Raw genomic sequence first — 16,311 nt, forward strand, 5'->3', positions numbered from 1 at the left:
TCTATTTTTCTAACCACTCTCGTCAAAATACATTGAAAAGATGGCAATGTTTTTTTTTTATAAGTTAGTTGTTGTATTATATCATAACTACAAAAGGGATGTTGAATTTCGTAGTAGAAATAACATCAATATCATTTCAATGAAGAACAAATTAAAGAATGTGATGATAAAAATTAACATAATAACTTTGCTTGAAAACAATAATAGCTGGGATTGGATTAGGGTTTGAATAATAAAAAATCATTATTTTCTAATAAAATATACATTAGTTATATATATTTTTTCGTCCAAACTCAACTTTACTCTAAATTTGCTAAATCATATAATAAAATCTAAAATAATAATAATAATAGGCCAACTCCAATTTTTTTAAACTAATATTATGAGAGAAGTATATTAAATGTTCATATTACTTTGAAAAATGACTAAAATAATTTTCTTAGGTATTTTGTTATCAAATATGTATATATTTATACATAAACATGTCAATCTAGTGTAACTTAATGATTTACTAGTAAATTCTTAAGCAAAAGCAAAAGGTTATTGTTGTTAAGCTGTTTCAATTCAAATGGTTATAAATATACTATATAACTCGTTTATTAGATATATCTTAATTAGACTTTTGACACTATATCAAATGTCGTACCAAAATTTAATCGAAAAAAACATTAAAGAAAAACCCGATGACTTGAATTTTGGGCATAACTCATCTCTACGCCGCCTTGATTCATGTGAAAGATGGTTTCGGTAGTCATATGAATCTCCTTTTATTATTTTTGTTCTCACAAATGCTTGATGTCTCCAAATTTTTATTATTTCTTTCCACATTTATATTCATAACTTCTATGCCTAAAAACAAAAAAAATTCATAAAGTATGAGCCACACAATTATTTTGTTTGTAATCAAAATAAAGTTTTTTTTTTATTCTCAACTACTTTATTTCTTTTATCATTATTACAAATAGATGAAAGGTCTATGCATGGCCTGGGTCCACCTCATGGCCGGACATGGAATGACCAGTTAGGAAGGGCTATGAATGTGTTCCTTGAAAAATATAATATTAGTTAAGATTTTAATATTTAACTGAATAAAGTTATAACTATTAACATTAAAATTTAACCGATTATATTACTTTAATTTGTTAATAAAATTATTATATTTTATTCGATATAACCTAAAATAGAGTAATCCTCTACAATTATCAATATATAAAATATTTTGATTAACATGTGATACTCCAAACCCAAATATATAAAAAGGCACACGAAGTCACCGTGTTTTATTTATTAAAATATAAATCCATCACATTTAATGTTCTATTAATATAATTTTGATTAACTCGTAACCATCACCTAGTGAATCTAGGTTATGCTCCAGTAGGTTGAAACCCATCGAAAAGAACAAAAAAGTAGAACTTAAACAACTAATTAAGGGGTTATATATGTCATTTTTACTTCTTATCTATAACTATTTTTACAGTAAAAATTTGATATAACTCTTTAATTTATTTTTTATAATTTAATTCACCATTTACTTCTTTAATTTATAAAAAAATGGACAAAATTTACGTTTATCCACTCTGGTTGTAATCATAATTTTTTTGTCCAACTGTATTTTTTTCAAGTCCATCCCAAATCGAATTTTTGAATTTGTCTCTACTATCAACCGAGACTTAAATGTCTCGCGCTAACTCATATTCGGTATAAGCACTCGATGCATAAATAATCATTATCAAATAAATTAGTATAGAATAATATTCAGTGTAATTATAAAAACACAATTTTCACTATTTCAACATTATCATATTATATATTTCAAACCATTTTAACAATTAAACAATGTATTGTTGATTCATATATATATATATATATATATATATATATATATATATATATATATATATATATATATATATATATATATATATATATATATATATATATATATATATATATTGTGAAAGAATGAAGAAATGAATTTGGAGAATCTGAGTCAAAGTGACTGGGAGTGTTGATTAGATTAATTAATCAAATAATTAATACACATGCTTAACATAATCATGCATGTGTACTAAGTGTCTATTTAATTAAACATCACATCTGTCTTCCTTTTTTAATTTGTATTATAATAATATTTAATTATTGCATAACGTTTATCTTATTATGTACCATATTGATTGCTTCACTTACCAAATAGAAATTTGGCTAGAAAATACTTTTCATACTTAACAATTTTGATTTCTCTTCGTACCTTAACTTAACTAGAAAGATCTCGTGCGATCACACGAATAAAAATATAAATAAAATTAATAAAAAAATAATAATAATATGTATTCGATGTTTAAATTTTTAATAAATCACGAATAATATATAAAAATAAAAAATAGAACGATCTCATTCCACGTTTTATTCACTTCGATAAAATAACTTATCATCTCACATATCTCATCACATATTTTTTTCGGATGAATCTCTCATCTTGTGACCTTACATTTTCACTTTGGTCAATCATATATTTGATTCATATTTTTTAATATTTAACATCGTGACCTCACACTTTGATCAATCAAATATTTGATTCATATGTTTTTAACCACTTTCAATTGATACTGACATATTATCCCTCGGTAAACCACATCTCATTCATACTTGGTTAAAGGTTGTACTTGTTTTGTCATGTTGTGAGTTCGAAACATATATATAGCATTTTTAATTTTATTTTAAACCGTTTTAAGTTTATGGGCGGGTCAACCCACAATCCGACCCAGGTATCTATTTACTCTCACATATATATCCAAATTAACCACAACTCTCGACCCGACAATCTGGACACTTTAAAAATTAAGCATCATTATATATATTAGTTAGTTAAAAAATTAAACTTTTATTGTTAAAATGTTCTGCATTAATCTAATTTGGTGTTGAATTTAAAATATAAAGTGTTATTAGTCTAGTTGGTTAAAAGGTTATAATTATTTTGTTAATTAAGTTGCGATTTCGAAACATACATATATCATTTTAAATTTTATTTTAAACCGTTTTAAGTTTATATGCGGGCTAACTCATAATCTGACTCAAGTATTCATTTACTCTCACAAATATATCCAAATTAATCACAGTTCTCCACCCGGCAATCCGGACACTTTAAAAATTAAGCATCATTATAATTATATATATATATATATATATATATATATTAGTTAGTTAAAAGTTGAACTTATATTGTTAAAATATTCCACGTTCATCAAATTTGGTATTAAATTTAAAATTTTAACTGTTGTTAGCCTAGTTGGTTAAAGGGTTGTACTTGTTTTTGTTAGGTTGCGAGTTCAAAACATACATATAACATTTTTAATTTTATTTTAAACCATTTTAAGTTTATGGGAAGGTCAACTCTCAATCCGACCCAAGTATCATATATATATATATATATATATATTAGTTAGTTTAAAAATTGAACTTATATTGTTAAAATGTTCCGCGTTCATCTAAATTGGTGTTGAATTTAAAATATAAAGTTTTATTAGCCTAGTTCGTTAAAGAGTTGAATTTGTTTTGTTAGGTTGCGAGTTCGAAACAATACATATAACATTTTTTATTTTATTTTAAACCATTTAAAGTTTATGGACGGATCACAATCCGCCTCAAGTATTCATTTACTCTCACATATATATTCAAATTAACAACAGCTCTCGACCCGACAATCCGGACACTTTAAAAATTAAGTATGATATAAATAATATAACTTTTTATGACTTAAAACAAAACAAAATTATTTAAATAACCTAATAAATTATTTGAATAATCCAAATTCAGAAATTGTTCACTTTGTTATAGTGTGATAAAGAGTTGATTAATTATGATTATTAATGAAGTGACAAATACAATGTAATTGTGGACACAAAATTATTATTTATTTTTTTAAATGTTGGGGTATGAAGATATCAAAGAAGTAAAGGCTTCTTTGATCTTGGATGTTTTATGTTCTTAAGAGATAAAATGTTACGTTTTGATTTTTACTCAGAACGCTTTAAATGTAAATGTGAATGAAAATGGTACGCAGTTGTGGTGTCATATTAATTTCTTAATTGATTTGATTTGATATGGATGTAACTTTTAAAAAACCCAAGAAAACTTAAAGGAAAAAAAAGATTAAACTAGCTGTATATAAAAGATAGACGAGTTGCAGATTTGTGTGTCCACCATTAATGGATTTGCAGTACACCAACCAACAAAAGAAATTAATTATAGATTTATTTTATCATTATATATGAATAGTTTTAAGTTTTGTTGAAAAAAATCAAAAAAAAAATCTCAAATTTACTACCAAACATTTTTTTAAAATAATTAATCTAGATTTTTTAAATAACAATTTATAACTTCAAGTAATTAACTACCTTGTTCTAATTCACTGCTATAACCTACATGGAGATTTCAAACATGAAACCAAATAAAACGATGAAAATGAAGAAGTTCAACACAAATATATCCTAATTACTAGCTAGTAGAAGATTATTTTGTGGCCTGGTTACCTTATTTTTTATATTGGCAGTGATATTTTATGTTAAGCAAATTAGATTGTGTATTCTAAATAATTCTTTTAAATAAAACACAAGGGTTGTGGTAAGAGTTGCAGACTTTGATGACTGATATATCAATCAATTGCATGACAGCTTCGCAGAAGAAGAAGAAGAAGACACCTTAGATTATTGCAAACAAACATCTTATCTTCTTCATTTTAACTTACAAAACATATACCTAGACTAAATATTTGTTAAACTAACAACTAGTTCAGGATAAGACATAATAAGAGTTAAACAAAAAAAATCAGACAAGGTACAAAACAGTGCTAGGGCATTTCGGTTTGAATCCGAATAGTGTCGTGATTTCTTATGAAAATTAAATTGACTCTTTTAAAAAAATATATACTTTGAGCTTTAGTGGTTCATTCACATGAACTACATCGATCTTTAGGCACACTCTGGCAAGGTGACGGAAAAGATTTTAACTTTAGTGAATAAATGGTTAGAAAAACTACTAAAAATAAATAAAAATAAAAAGTGACAAAGACAAAACTAATGGAAATGAGTACTAATAATATTGTACAACTGACCTCCCGGTTGTTGCAAATGAATGGTCGAAGCTCAAAGACCAGTCATGTCTTGTCATGATGCTTGTCCAGACCAACTAAACAAACACAAATAGTTCATGCCCCAATTCTAAAAAAAACCTTTGAAAAACTATATACCACAATCTTAATTCAAATCCTTTCAAAACTCAGATACAATTAATGCCTGAGTGGTGCAGCTAATTATGTTAGGGTGGGTCGTTTCGGTTCATTTTTTTTATATATGTATTGAAATTTTCGATATGAAAATTCATATCTATATACCATACTGAGATTGTATGATATAATTAACCTACTGATTATATTGAATATTTACATTTACAGTATACAATTTCGATACGATATAAATATAATACTGTTAATACCAAAAAAATATATTTTTTAACTTAAGAAAAATTGTAGAGTAAAATGGTACAAAGTTATAAGAGAAGTAATTAATACATTGAGTTAATTTTTAATACGTTCTTAGAAAGAGAAAAAAATACTTTGTTGAGGGTTGAACCTTAAATCTATTTGAAAATTAAAGAAAATAAATCTACTATAATTAGTGTAATTAGAGAGAACAAATAAATAATTTAGTGTTAAACCTTAAATCGATATTAAAATGAATTTGATAAGATGAGTAAATCCAATTTTGAAAGTGAAAATTAGGATTTAGTTATTTATAATTTCTTTAATCATTATTTATTTGTTTATTTATATATATATATATATATATATATATATATATATATATATATATATATATATTTTTTTTTAATTTATAAATATTATTTTGATACACATATATACCGAATTTTTGAAAAATTTTATATATCTATTGTATTGATAATTTTGGTATCGATATCATATTTTACTATTTTTTGGTATACAAAAAAATTAATAATTTTGATATTTTGAGGTACAACATTTTTTATATACCAAAAATATCGATAATTTTTCTACTCTTATTACAATTTACAAACACCGACAATAGCGGTTAACCTAATTCGTATTACCTAACCCAAATTAAATTTACCAAATTTATTACCTATTCATATTATTTATTAATATGAGTTTGGTAACTCAAAAATAAATTTATTTTTTGAATAAACTAAATTTATTCCATTCATTTTTTTATTCCTTAGTCTTAATACAATTTTTATCAATTTAATTAACATATTCTTTCTTATTTTTTTTGTTTGACTTAGTTTAAAAAGTATTTAATATATTTAATATTTTTTTATATGACATAACACATTTTGACTATCAAACACGTCTTTTATTACACGTGAAAAATAAATTATAATTTAAATATTAAAATAAATTTAAAATATAAAATCTAAAATATCACATTTTTTTTTATTTATAATCACATTATTACAAGTAAATTTTATTTGTATGATTTTTAGATTTAGTCTCTTTAAAATATTTACTAAATTTATGGAGTTCTCATTTATATATTTATATATATATATATATATATATATATATAATGATGCTTAATTATAATAGTGTTCGAATTACCGGGTCAATAAATATGGTTAATTTAGATATATATGAGAGTAAATGGATATTTGGGTTAGATTCTGAGTTGACACGCCTATAAAATTAAAAAAAGGTTAAAAATAAAATAAAAAATGTTATAGGTATGTATTGAACTCGTAACCTAACAAAAACAAGTACAACTATTTAACCAACTAAACTAATAACACTTTATATTTTAAATATAACACCAAATTTGATGAACGCGATACATTATAAAAATATATTTTTATCCGTGTGCATCGCACGTGAATCTTCCTAGTTAATATAATTTATTTTCAGCTATATATGAAATATTTGTTTGGTCGAGTGCTTCCAGACATTTTATTATTATTATTATTATTTATTTAATGTTTATTTTAATTAATTAAAGTGATTAAAATTATTTTATAAAATATATAATAATTTAAGGAGCGCTCCAATATAAGGGTCTATAATTGATCTGATTGAATTTGCTATTTATTATTGTAATCAAAATCTATATCATTCCTTTTGAATGATTTCCTTCCCTTCATTCTCACAGGTGTCATATTCAGGCAAATTTAATGAAATCACACTTTCAATATCTTAGAATCTATATTTAACCTACTAGTTTATCAATCAACACAATAAAATTTAAGAAAAACTTTATTTGTTCCACATGTTAAAAATACTCCATTACCTTTTAATAATAATTCAAATTACTTGTCACAATCACTTCTCAGGTTAATTCCAATATTTTAAACAAAAAAATATTTTAGTTAAGAATGATACTAATGAGCATAAAACATTTAACAAGAAAAACAGTTACTGAGTTTCTCTTAACTTTTAATCCAACATGTGATACTCATTTTGATTAATTACATTTTAATAATAAATTAAATTACTTATCATAGTCAATGAAAGGACAACTCTTTTATTTTATTTTATTTTTTAAAAATAATATTTTAGTTATGAATGAGACTAATATATATATATATATATATATATATATATATATATATAATTAGTTATAAAACATTTTACCTAAAAACAAAACAAAACAAAGTTCTCTTCCAATCTGTTTAATTGTTATGAGCTCATAAGTGACCTGAAAATAAATCAGTTCAAAACAAAGTAACAAAAACAACAAATTTAAAACAAACCGGTTCAAGACAAGAAATAGAACAAAATACCAACTCATAAAAGAAACCCTAGCCCCCATCAACGAGCCTCCTCAGCTTTCCAAACAATTTGACCGACATCAAGGATCTTGCCATCATAAAGACCAAGAGCAACGACTTCAACTCCAATACCTTCAAGTGTTTTTTCGCCAACATTGTTTATCACATTCCGATGGAGAGGAACGCTAGAGCCTTCTCAGGTGTCCGCAACAATGCGGATACAGTCTGGAACAATATTATCACTGACGACAACTCCCTCATCCAAACGTGGAGATGTATTCCCACATGCGAGAAGAATTGGTTAATTTGTAAAAACTGAAACATCGCTTACGAGAAAGTCACCATGACCACTGATTTCATTGCACTTTAATTCTCAATTCTCAATTCTCATTTGTCATCTTTTATCTATTTTTCCGTGTACCTCGTTCAGTTTGTTTTTACTCTGATTTCCTTTAAACTCATGTAACTCCTTTGCCTTTTATGACTTTTATTATATTGACGTTACGTCACCTTTAAAAAAAAAAAACTATAATTCCATCCATGTTTCATAAGACATCTCATTAACTCAAATTATTCTGACTTTAAAAACAATATATTGAATAAATTTCCAATATTTTTTTCCTTTCAAATAAGTCGGGTCAAACTGACCTCAATCAATGATAAAAAAAGTTTTTCCGATAAGATTTAAGTAAAAAAAAAAAAAATAAACTTTTCAATAATCCGAACCTAGCTAACTCAAACTAATAAATTTGGATTTACCTTAGAGTTGCAATATTTGTTACCCGTGTTTTTTGCTTTTTGTAGACCATGTTCTATGGTTGGTTGGTCTCTATCTGCAATTATTTTTGAAAGATTAATTTAATTAAATGTCTTGTGTTTGATAGTAAGATTATGGATTATGAACCCTATCCACAACAAGAGAATGAGGTCCATATTGCGAAATCTAATAATTGAGAATTTTTTTTTCTAAATCTCTTCATCATAATCAAAAGAACCGATCAATTATTTTTACATTTTGTGGTGCCACAATTGTGCTCATCTCCGTTTATGTTCTTCGAAAGTCTGTCCAATCCTCGCCAAAATTCTTCTTCGTCTTGAGACTCGATAGTTGTCCTTATCTCGGGTTTCTCTAAGTAGGTTTGAACACATCTCAATCGAGTTCGGATAATCATCCTTACGATGATGATTACTCCGAGATAGAATAAGATTTTAAAAGGATTAGTATTTAACCTAGTTATGATGTCTAAATTAGGCTTTAATCCTAGTATTATTTATCTCGACAAGCTCAAGTAAAATAAATAATTTATAATTAGATAATAAATGACAAAAAAAAAATGCATGCCCGGTCTAAAACGTGTTTAACCTTGACCCAATCTCTTCTTTATTTTTTTCTTATTATATATATATATATATATTATTATTTTTTTTAAATTGAATTTGAATATAAAAATAAAAAATGAGATATATTAAATCAACTTTAAGCTCAGATTGATAAAATGGAAGTGAATATATTGAGTCTCTTATTCCTTTTTTTTAATCAATTAAACAAACAAAACAAATTGTTCTTTAGTCAGCCCAGCCTCTATCTGGACCGGACCGGTTGGCTCACACACAAATTAACTCGCTAAACCCAAATCAAATCATTTTAAATCTAATATTGTATAGTGAGTACATATATGAATATTTAAAATAATTTTTTCAGTTCGAAATTTTAAAATTATAAATTTGTAATTAAACGAGGGTCTATACATTTAGTGCAAAATTTATAAACTATTTAAATGAATATGGAGGTCCTCAATCTTTACATCATGAGACAAATTAAGCTAAATTATATAGTTGTTAAAAAATAAATTAAATAAAGTAGAATTTTTTTTATTTTTATCTTTTTCTGATATTAATTATTATAAAAAATAATTTTTAAACAGGCTCATTATTTCTTTTAGGAAGCTAACCTGACCCAAAATTCGTTACGTCCACTTTAAAAGAGTTCTAAAGTGACATTGGGTTGTTAATTTAGTTTGAATAATGAATTAGTTTATTGTAAGAGTAATTAATATAGTTTTTTTAGGAATTATTAAATTACTTTTAAAAAAACATCAAAATCAATTAAATGAAAAAGCGTAAAACATGAGAGTTATACAGAAGAAATTTTCTAAAATTTTGATTTAGAAAAAATAAATTCAGTTCTCAATCATTTGAAAGTTTGAACCAATTATTTACAATGCAAAGATTCTGAAATATATAATATGAAATTTCAGAATCTATTGGGTAATTAATTAATTCAAGATTTTAAATAATTAAGAATATGTTTCATACGTTTTTGTGAGAATAAAAAGGTGGTTAATTATCCGATGATATCAAATTTGAAGCTATTAAATTAAAAAATATATATATATATAATTTTAATTTGTTACCTAACTATTATAAATAAATCACTTTAACTCACTATATATTCCACTAAGGAAAGCTAATAGGTATTTAATGAATTTTTTCATAGAATAAAATATTTTTACCAAAATTGTGTTTTATGAAATAGAAAACATATAATTTCACATTGCATTTTATGTGATGGAGATTAAATACTCACAATTTATTTTAGATCTGAGTTGAGTGTAAATAAGTATGAATAATTTGTTTATCAATGTACAGATCAACATGTGGGTAAATTTTTTCATACAAAATATATATAAAGACGTTATAAATCAAAATTAACAACCATAAGTGGTATAATGATTAAAATTCTAACTCTAATCGAAAAAGATAAGGCTGAGATGAACATATAAGACATTGTATTAATTAACATTTTTGTAATTTATATTTATAAAAATATGTGTTAAGTGATTTATTTAAGAAAATAACACAAAACATAAATTTTTAATTGCTCTCAGTCAACATTTTATGACCCAATTTGTAAAATGAATATATAAGTAATGTTATCCTATTAAATTCTTCTATTTATAATCATTTATATATTTATGAGACATAATTTAATAAATAAAATAAATTACCAAAAATTATACTTTATTTTAAAATATTATAAATGACTTTCAACAATTATTTTATGTCTAATCCCTACATATTTTTGTGAGGTGACAAATATGTTTTTGTCAAGTTAGATATCGAAATATTTTATGATAATGTCAATTTTATAAGAGTTTTTTGTTTGATGTAACAGACAGAATGAGAATGAGTGCAAACTGAATTGGTTGGATTAGATTTTGTCTCACGACGGTTAAGTTTTCTGTAATTGTTAATGAGAGTTCTTAAAGATTTTTTTAAGTGATCTCGATGGATCAGATAAGGTGATCCACTCTCTCATTTTTTATTCATCATTGTTATAGAAACTCTCTAAAAAATGTTGTTTTCCACAAAAAAACTCGAAATTTATCCGTAGAGTGAGTTGTGGGTCAAGATGATATCATATTACCATGTCATATTTACTTTTCGCCAATGACACGCACTACATGGTTAATGCTACCTACATGAATTTTAAACATCTTCGGGATATTTTATGGTTATTCGGTGCATGTTCCGGTTTTCGATTTAATCTTAATAAGTTATACATCTTTTTTTCAGATTCTGTTTCAAATAGAAAAGGATGATGTTGGCTGGGGTTCAGAGTTGGTGGTCTTCCGTCAACATATCTTAGTATGTTATTTGGTGCTAAATTACGATACAAGGTCACTTAGGACCCGATTATCACTAAAATGAAATGTATTTGTCAAGATGGAAAAATAAAATAATTTCGAAAGGGGTCGGTCAATCTTCATTAAGAGTATGTTTTCATTTATAATGACCACATATATGATGTCTTTATTCATTCTCCATAAAAGTGTGACGACGAAAATGGAGAGAATATGTATAAATTTTTATGAGGATCTTTTAACACTTCGTTTTGTCATCTAGTTAGTTGAAATAAGGTTAATAATTTAAAGATCAAGAAAGTTTGGATATTTGAGATCTTATTTCCTTTAATAAAGCTCTTATACCAATTTGGTGTAATAATTTGCAACGGAACCAAATAGTCTTTGGGGATTGATAATCAAATGTAAGTATGGTCATGATTGGTCTAGTTGGTTCACCAAAATTTCTAATTATCCAGTGAGGTGTAGCATTTGGAAGTGGATTTATTATGTGGAAAATTTTGCGTAAGCAGTCAAGATTTATTGTGGGGATGATTCTTCTATCAGTTTTTGGACGACATATGGTGTAGTGTCAAAAGTCTAGCTACGACTTGTTCTGAGTTTGTTTTCATTACTATATGTAGAAATGTCACAGTTAAAGACATTTTTGATCTTCGATTTAGTGGTTTCGCTAACTGAATTAGATATAAAAAGAGATTAAATATTATGAAGACTTCGTCTCATAATAGAATTTATTTTTGTTAGAACGTAAACGAGTGTTCCCGTCTGAACAAGACGTTATGCGTTGGCAATATATGAATAGTTTTCATGTGGGATATTGCTACAAGTTGTTTGTTTAGATGATTCCATATAATTTTTGTTTAGAGAAACTTTGGGCGTCAAAGATTTCTTCTAAGATGTCTTTATTTGGATGCAGCGTTATTCACGGTAGGATTCTTACAGATGATATGTGAATGAAAAAAAGCTGTATTGTGATTTAGTCGTTGTTGTATGTGTCATGAAAAGATTTAATTGACAACTCGCTTATTTTTGTATTGTTGATGGGTGACTAATAAATAAAATTTTTTGTGAAATATTACTGAAATTATTTGGATGATGCCCGAGTATTTGGGTAGTGATTGGGAAGATGGAATATATGCGGTTGATATGGCAGACTTACATATTTTAACTACCATCCCAATTATTTTTTTTTTGAAAGAAATTGTCGAACTTTTAATACCGTTTGATGCGTATCATTCATAATTATATTATTATGACATTTTCTGAGATTCGTTTAGTAAAGCTAGTTGAGTTTGTCGAAGAGTTAATCGTTCTTTCAAGAATTTATCAGCTCGATCCGGTTTTTTTTTTTATATCATATTTTGTCGTTGTCCTTGACTTATTGAGCACAATTCTTTTCTTTCTGCGTGTGGGCTAGTCCGTGTGGGCTAGTCCTTGGGCTCAGCTTTGGCATTGGCTGATCCCTGAGTCAAGGCTGTCGCGTGAGCCATCAGCTTGACCAGTGGCTAGTGCTGCATCAGGTTGCAGCAGGTTGAACAGTTTCCCAAACTAACCTTGTTTGGCGTTCATTTTCCCAAACTAACCTAGTTTGTTCATTTATTCCCAAACTAACCTAGTTTACTATTCAAACTCATTTTATTTATTTATTTATTTTTATTTTTACATTTCAAATTTATTATATATATATATATAGAATTATTTATATAAACTAAATTATTTATATTTTGATATATATTTTAAATTATTAATTTTATAAATTTAATTATTTATATTTTGATACATAATTTAAATTATTTTTTTATAAATTTAATTATTTATATTTTAATATAATATTTAATGATTCATTAACTTAAGACATATTTTTAGGAAGACAACACAATAAAGATTGATAAAATTTTTATTGTGAAATTATATCACAATGAAAAGTTGTCAAAATTATTTTAATAAAAGACAACCTAATAAATATAAATAATAATTTGAATGAAAAGTTTTCAAAATTATTTTAATAAAAGACAACCCAATAAATATAAATAATAATTTGAATAATAAAATAAATAAATTTATGGGGATGAAAATCCACATATATATATATATATATATATATATAAATATATATATATATATAATAAATTTGAAATGTAATATATATATATATATATATATATATTAAAATATAAATAATTAAATTTATAAAAAAATATAAATAATAATTTAAAATATATATCAAAATATAAATAATTTAGTTTATATAAATAATAATTTAAATATATATATATATATCTATATATATATAATAAATTTGAAATGTTAAAAAAATAAAAAATAAATAAAAAAAAACTGAGTTTGAATAGTAAACTAGGTTAGTTTGGAAATAAATGAACAAACTAGGTTAGTTTGGGAAAATGAACGCCAAACAAGGTTAGTTTGGGAAACTGTTCCAGCAGGTTTCACCTGCAGTCGTCTGTGGTGGTCCAGTGCATTCCTATTATGGGCGCCGCCCAATTTTTTCTATCACAATTTCTTTTTTGACGGATTATTATCATTAATAATCTCCGAATACAAATTTCTTCATATATCCCGATTAATAAAAACTCTCTCTATATATATTTAGGTTGATGTTATCTCATATAATGATTAATTCGTGTTTCTCGATCCAGGTGATGTGTACCGTCAACTCACAAACTTTGCTTCGTCCCTGTTAAATTATAGAATATGTCATAAGTTGTTATAATCAACTGTTAAATTTGAAAAAGAAAAAAAGATGAATATAAAAGATGACATTGGTTTTATTTTTATCATAATGTAATAGGGTAGGGGAAAATGACAGATTTAAATTCAAGGGGCAATATTAAAATTCTCAAGAAATCAACAAAGATGGGCACACATATATATAATATTCATTTAAGAGTCATTTTCTTATTTTTTCTTGAGGCAAATTGTGAGGTTGGTATATTTTGTCTTCTCCATTTCGAGATGATTAGCTACTCGCTCTGCAAATATCTTGAACACCATGTCTAAGGGGAGCTCCCCGAAATGGGTCACCAACATTGACTCAGAAACTGCTCTAATACGTTTGGCTATATTTTCTCCACTTTTCTTTTTATCAAATATATTGTTGTAATCATCTTCATCATCATTTGGGTCCCAATTGCACATGTAAACCTCAATTTTGTCAAGATCAAAAGAGTTCTCTTTCATAACTATTTCCTTCACTTCATCATAATAAGGAGTATAAAAAGGTAAATTGAATGAATCCACATCTTCCTTTTTAACTAGCCCCTGTAATCACAACCAAACTAGTTGATATATATATGTGTATGTAAACAAAAAATCTTTAAAAAGAGAAGAAAACAAAGTCTTTTAGAAATTAACAAGCATTCTCTACAGAATTAAAAATAGAATCCAAACCTGAGAAACCATATCAAGAAGTGATTGAGCCAATAATTCCCAAAGGCAACAACCATCATTGCTAGATGGTTCTGGAATGCTCCTTCCCAAAAGTGTAAGGATCATTTTCCCTGTTGGCAAAATTTCTTGAGATCTCTTGTTAAGGAATGAGTAAAAGTCCTTATTAAATTGATTATTGTAAGCATCTGGGAAGACAATCTTTTGCCATGTAGATATGTCCTTTGTTGTCTAGATTTTCTGGTACCTGTATTATAATCAATATCAAATTATGAAAAAAATAGTTAGAAGCTATGTTTGAACATTGAAAAAAAAATAATTTTGTTAAAATAAACCTGAGAGAGCCAATGAAGACTACTCGAAGAGTGTACAAAATGCAAACTTTTGCTTGGTAGCACCCTCTCATAAAAAGATGATGCCACGACAGAGATAAAACACCTTTGACTAAATTCATGTCCATATTTCTCCTTAAGTTGCTCGTAGAATAATGGGAGTGCATTAAAAATGTTATTGAAGTCGTTTTTGTACAAATCGTTCAACAAAATCGATATCTCTGGGGATTGGTTGTTGTTTTGGTTGGACAAATTGTAGAAGGTGTCGATAATCTCTGACATAAATAACAGAGTGTTGGGGCCTGAACCACAACCAATATCCACAATCTTAAAACTCTCTAATTTTTCAAATGACGTTAAATGAATTGTAAGCATCTCTTTGATGGTATTCTTCACAATGGGTAGTGCCATATTCATCCACCTCATCTAAATGGAATCGGAGAAAAGAGAATAATTTTAGGTAATTTATGAAAAAGTAGATGTTCCTCTACATATGGATTAAAAAGTGGTATAAATTTATTTTCTTAGAAAGTATAGATAAATATAATGAGATATAAACCTGAATAGTTGAATTTTTTGCGTAACTCATTTCTCCATCACCTTGCTTCATGTGAAGAATGTTTACGGTAGACATATCTCAATGAGCTTTCATAAAAGAAACTTCACACATTTATAGTGCCTAATTATTAGGTTTATATATATATATGGCATAATCATTAGGTTTGGGTTATTTCAATAACTCAAATTCAAAAAATATTATTCTATTTCCTTTTACTAGTGGAAAATGGGGCATCAGTAAGGACAAAAACCGTTACTGAAATCCTCAAAAACCGTTATTGAAATCCTCAAAAACCGTTACTGAAAGCCTAAAAAACCGTCACTGATAACATTCTGTAACGGCGAATAAAACCGTTATCATTCGTTACAGAAACAAGCGTTACTGATATTCTCCTATACAGTAAAACCTCAATAAATTATTAACCTCGATTAATTAATAAATTTTTGTAGTCCCAACTCGGTACTATTAAGATAAATTAATAATTCGTTAAATTTATAAGATAATATATTTTTATTAATACATATATGTCTCCTATAATATGTAAATTAATAATTCCATATTACATCAAAATTATAAA

The 16,311-nt window shown here is 26.0% G+C and overlaps 1 protein-coding gene across 1 annotated transcript; it reads right to left on the bottom strand.

The window, feature by feature from the left end:
* Positions 1-14,320: 14,320 nt before the first annotated feature.
* LOC124909964 (probable jasmonic acid carboxyl methyltransferase 1) lies at positions 14,321-15,586 on the bottom strand. The gene is made up of 4 exons (XM_047450590.1): positions 15,179-15,586; positions 15,042-15,090; positions 14,847-14,956; positions 14,321-14,717 (listed from the first exon to the last, which is right to left on the bottom strand). Exons 1-4 carry the CDS (start codon positions 15,584-15,586, stop codon positions 14,355-14,357), a joined length of 930 nt encoding a protein of 309 aa, XP_047306546.1. The 3' UTR covers positions 14,321-14,354.
* Positions 15,587-16,311: the final 725 nt, after the last annotated feature.

The sequence above is a fragment of the Impatiens glandulifera genome, chromosome 7 (assembly GCF_907164915.1).
Source record: "Impatiens glandulifera chromosome 7, dImpGla2.1, whole genome shotgun sequence".
Lineage (NCBI taxonomy): Eukaryota > Viridiplantae > Streptophyta > Magnoliopsida > Ericales > Balsaminaceae > Impatiens > Impatiens glandulifera.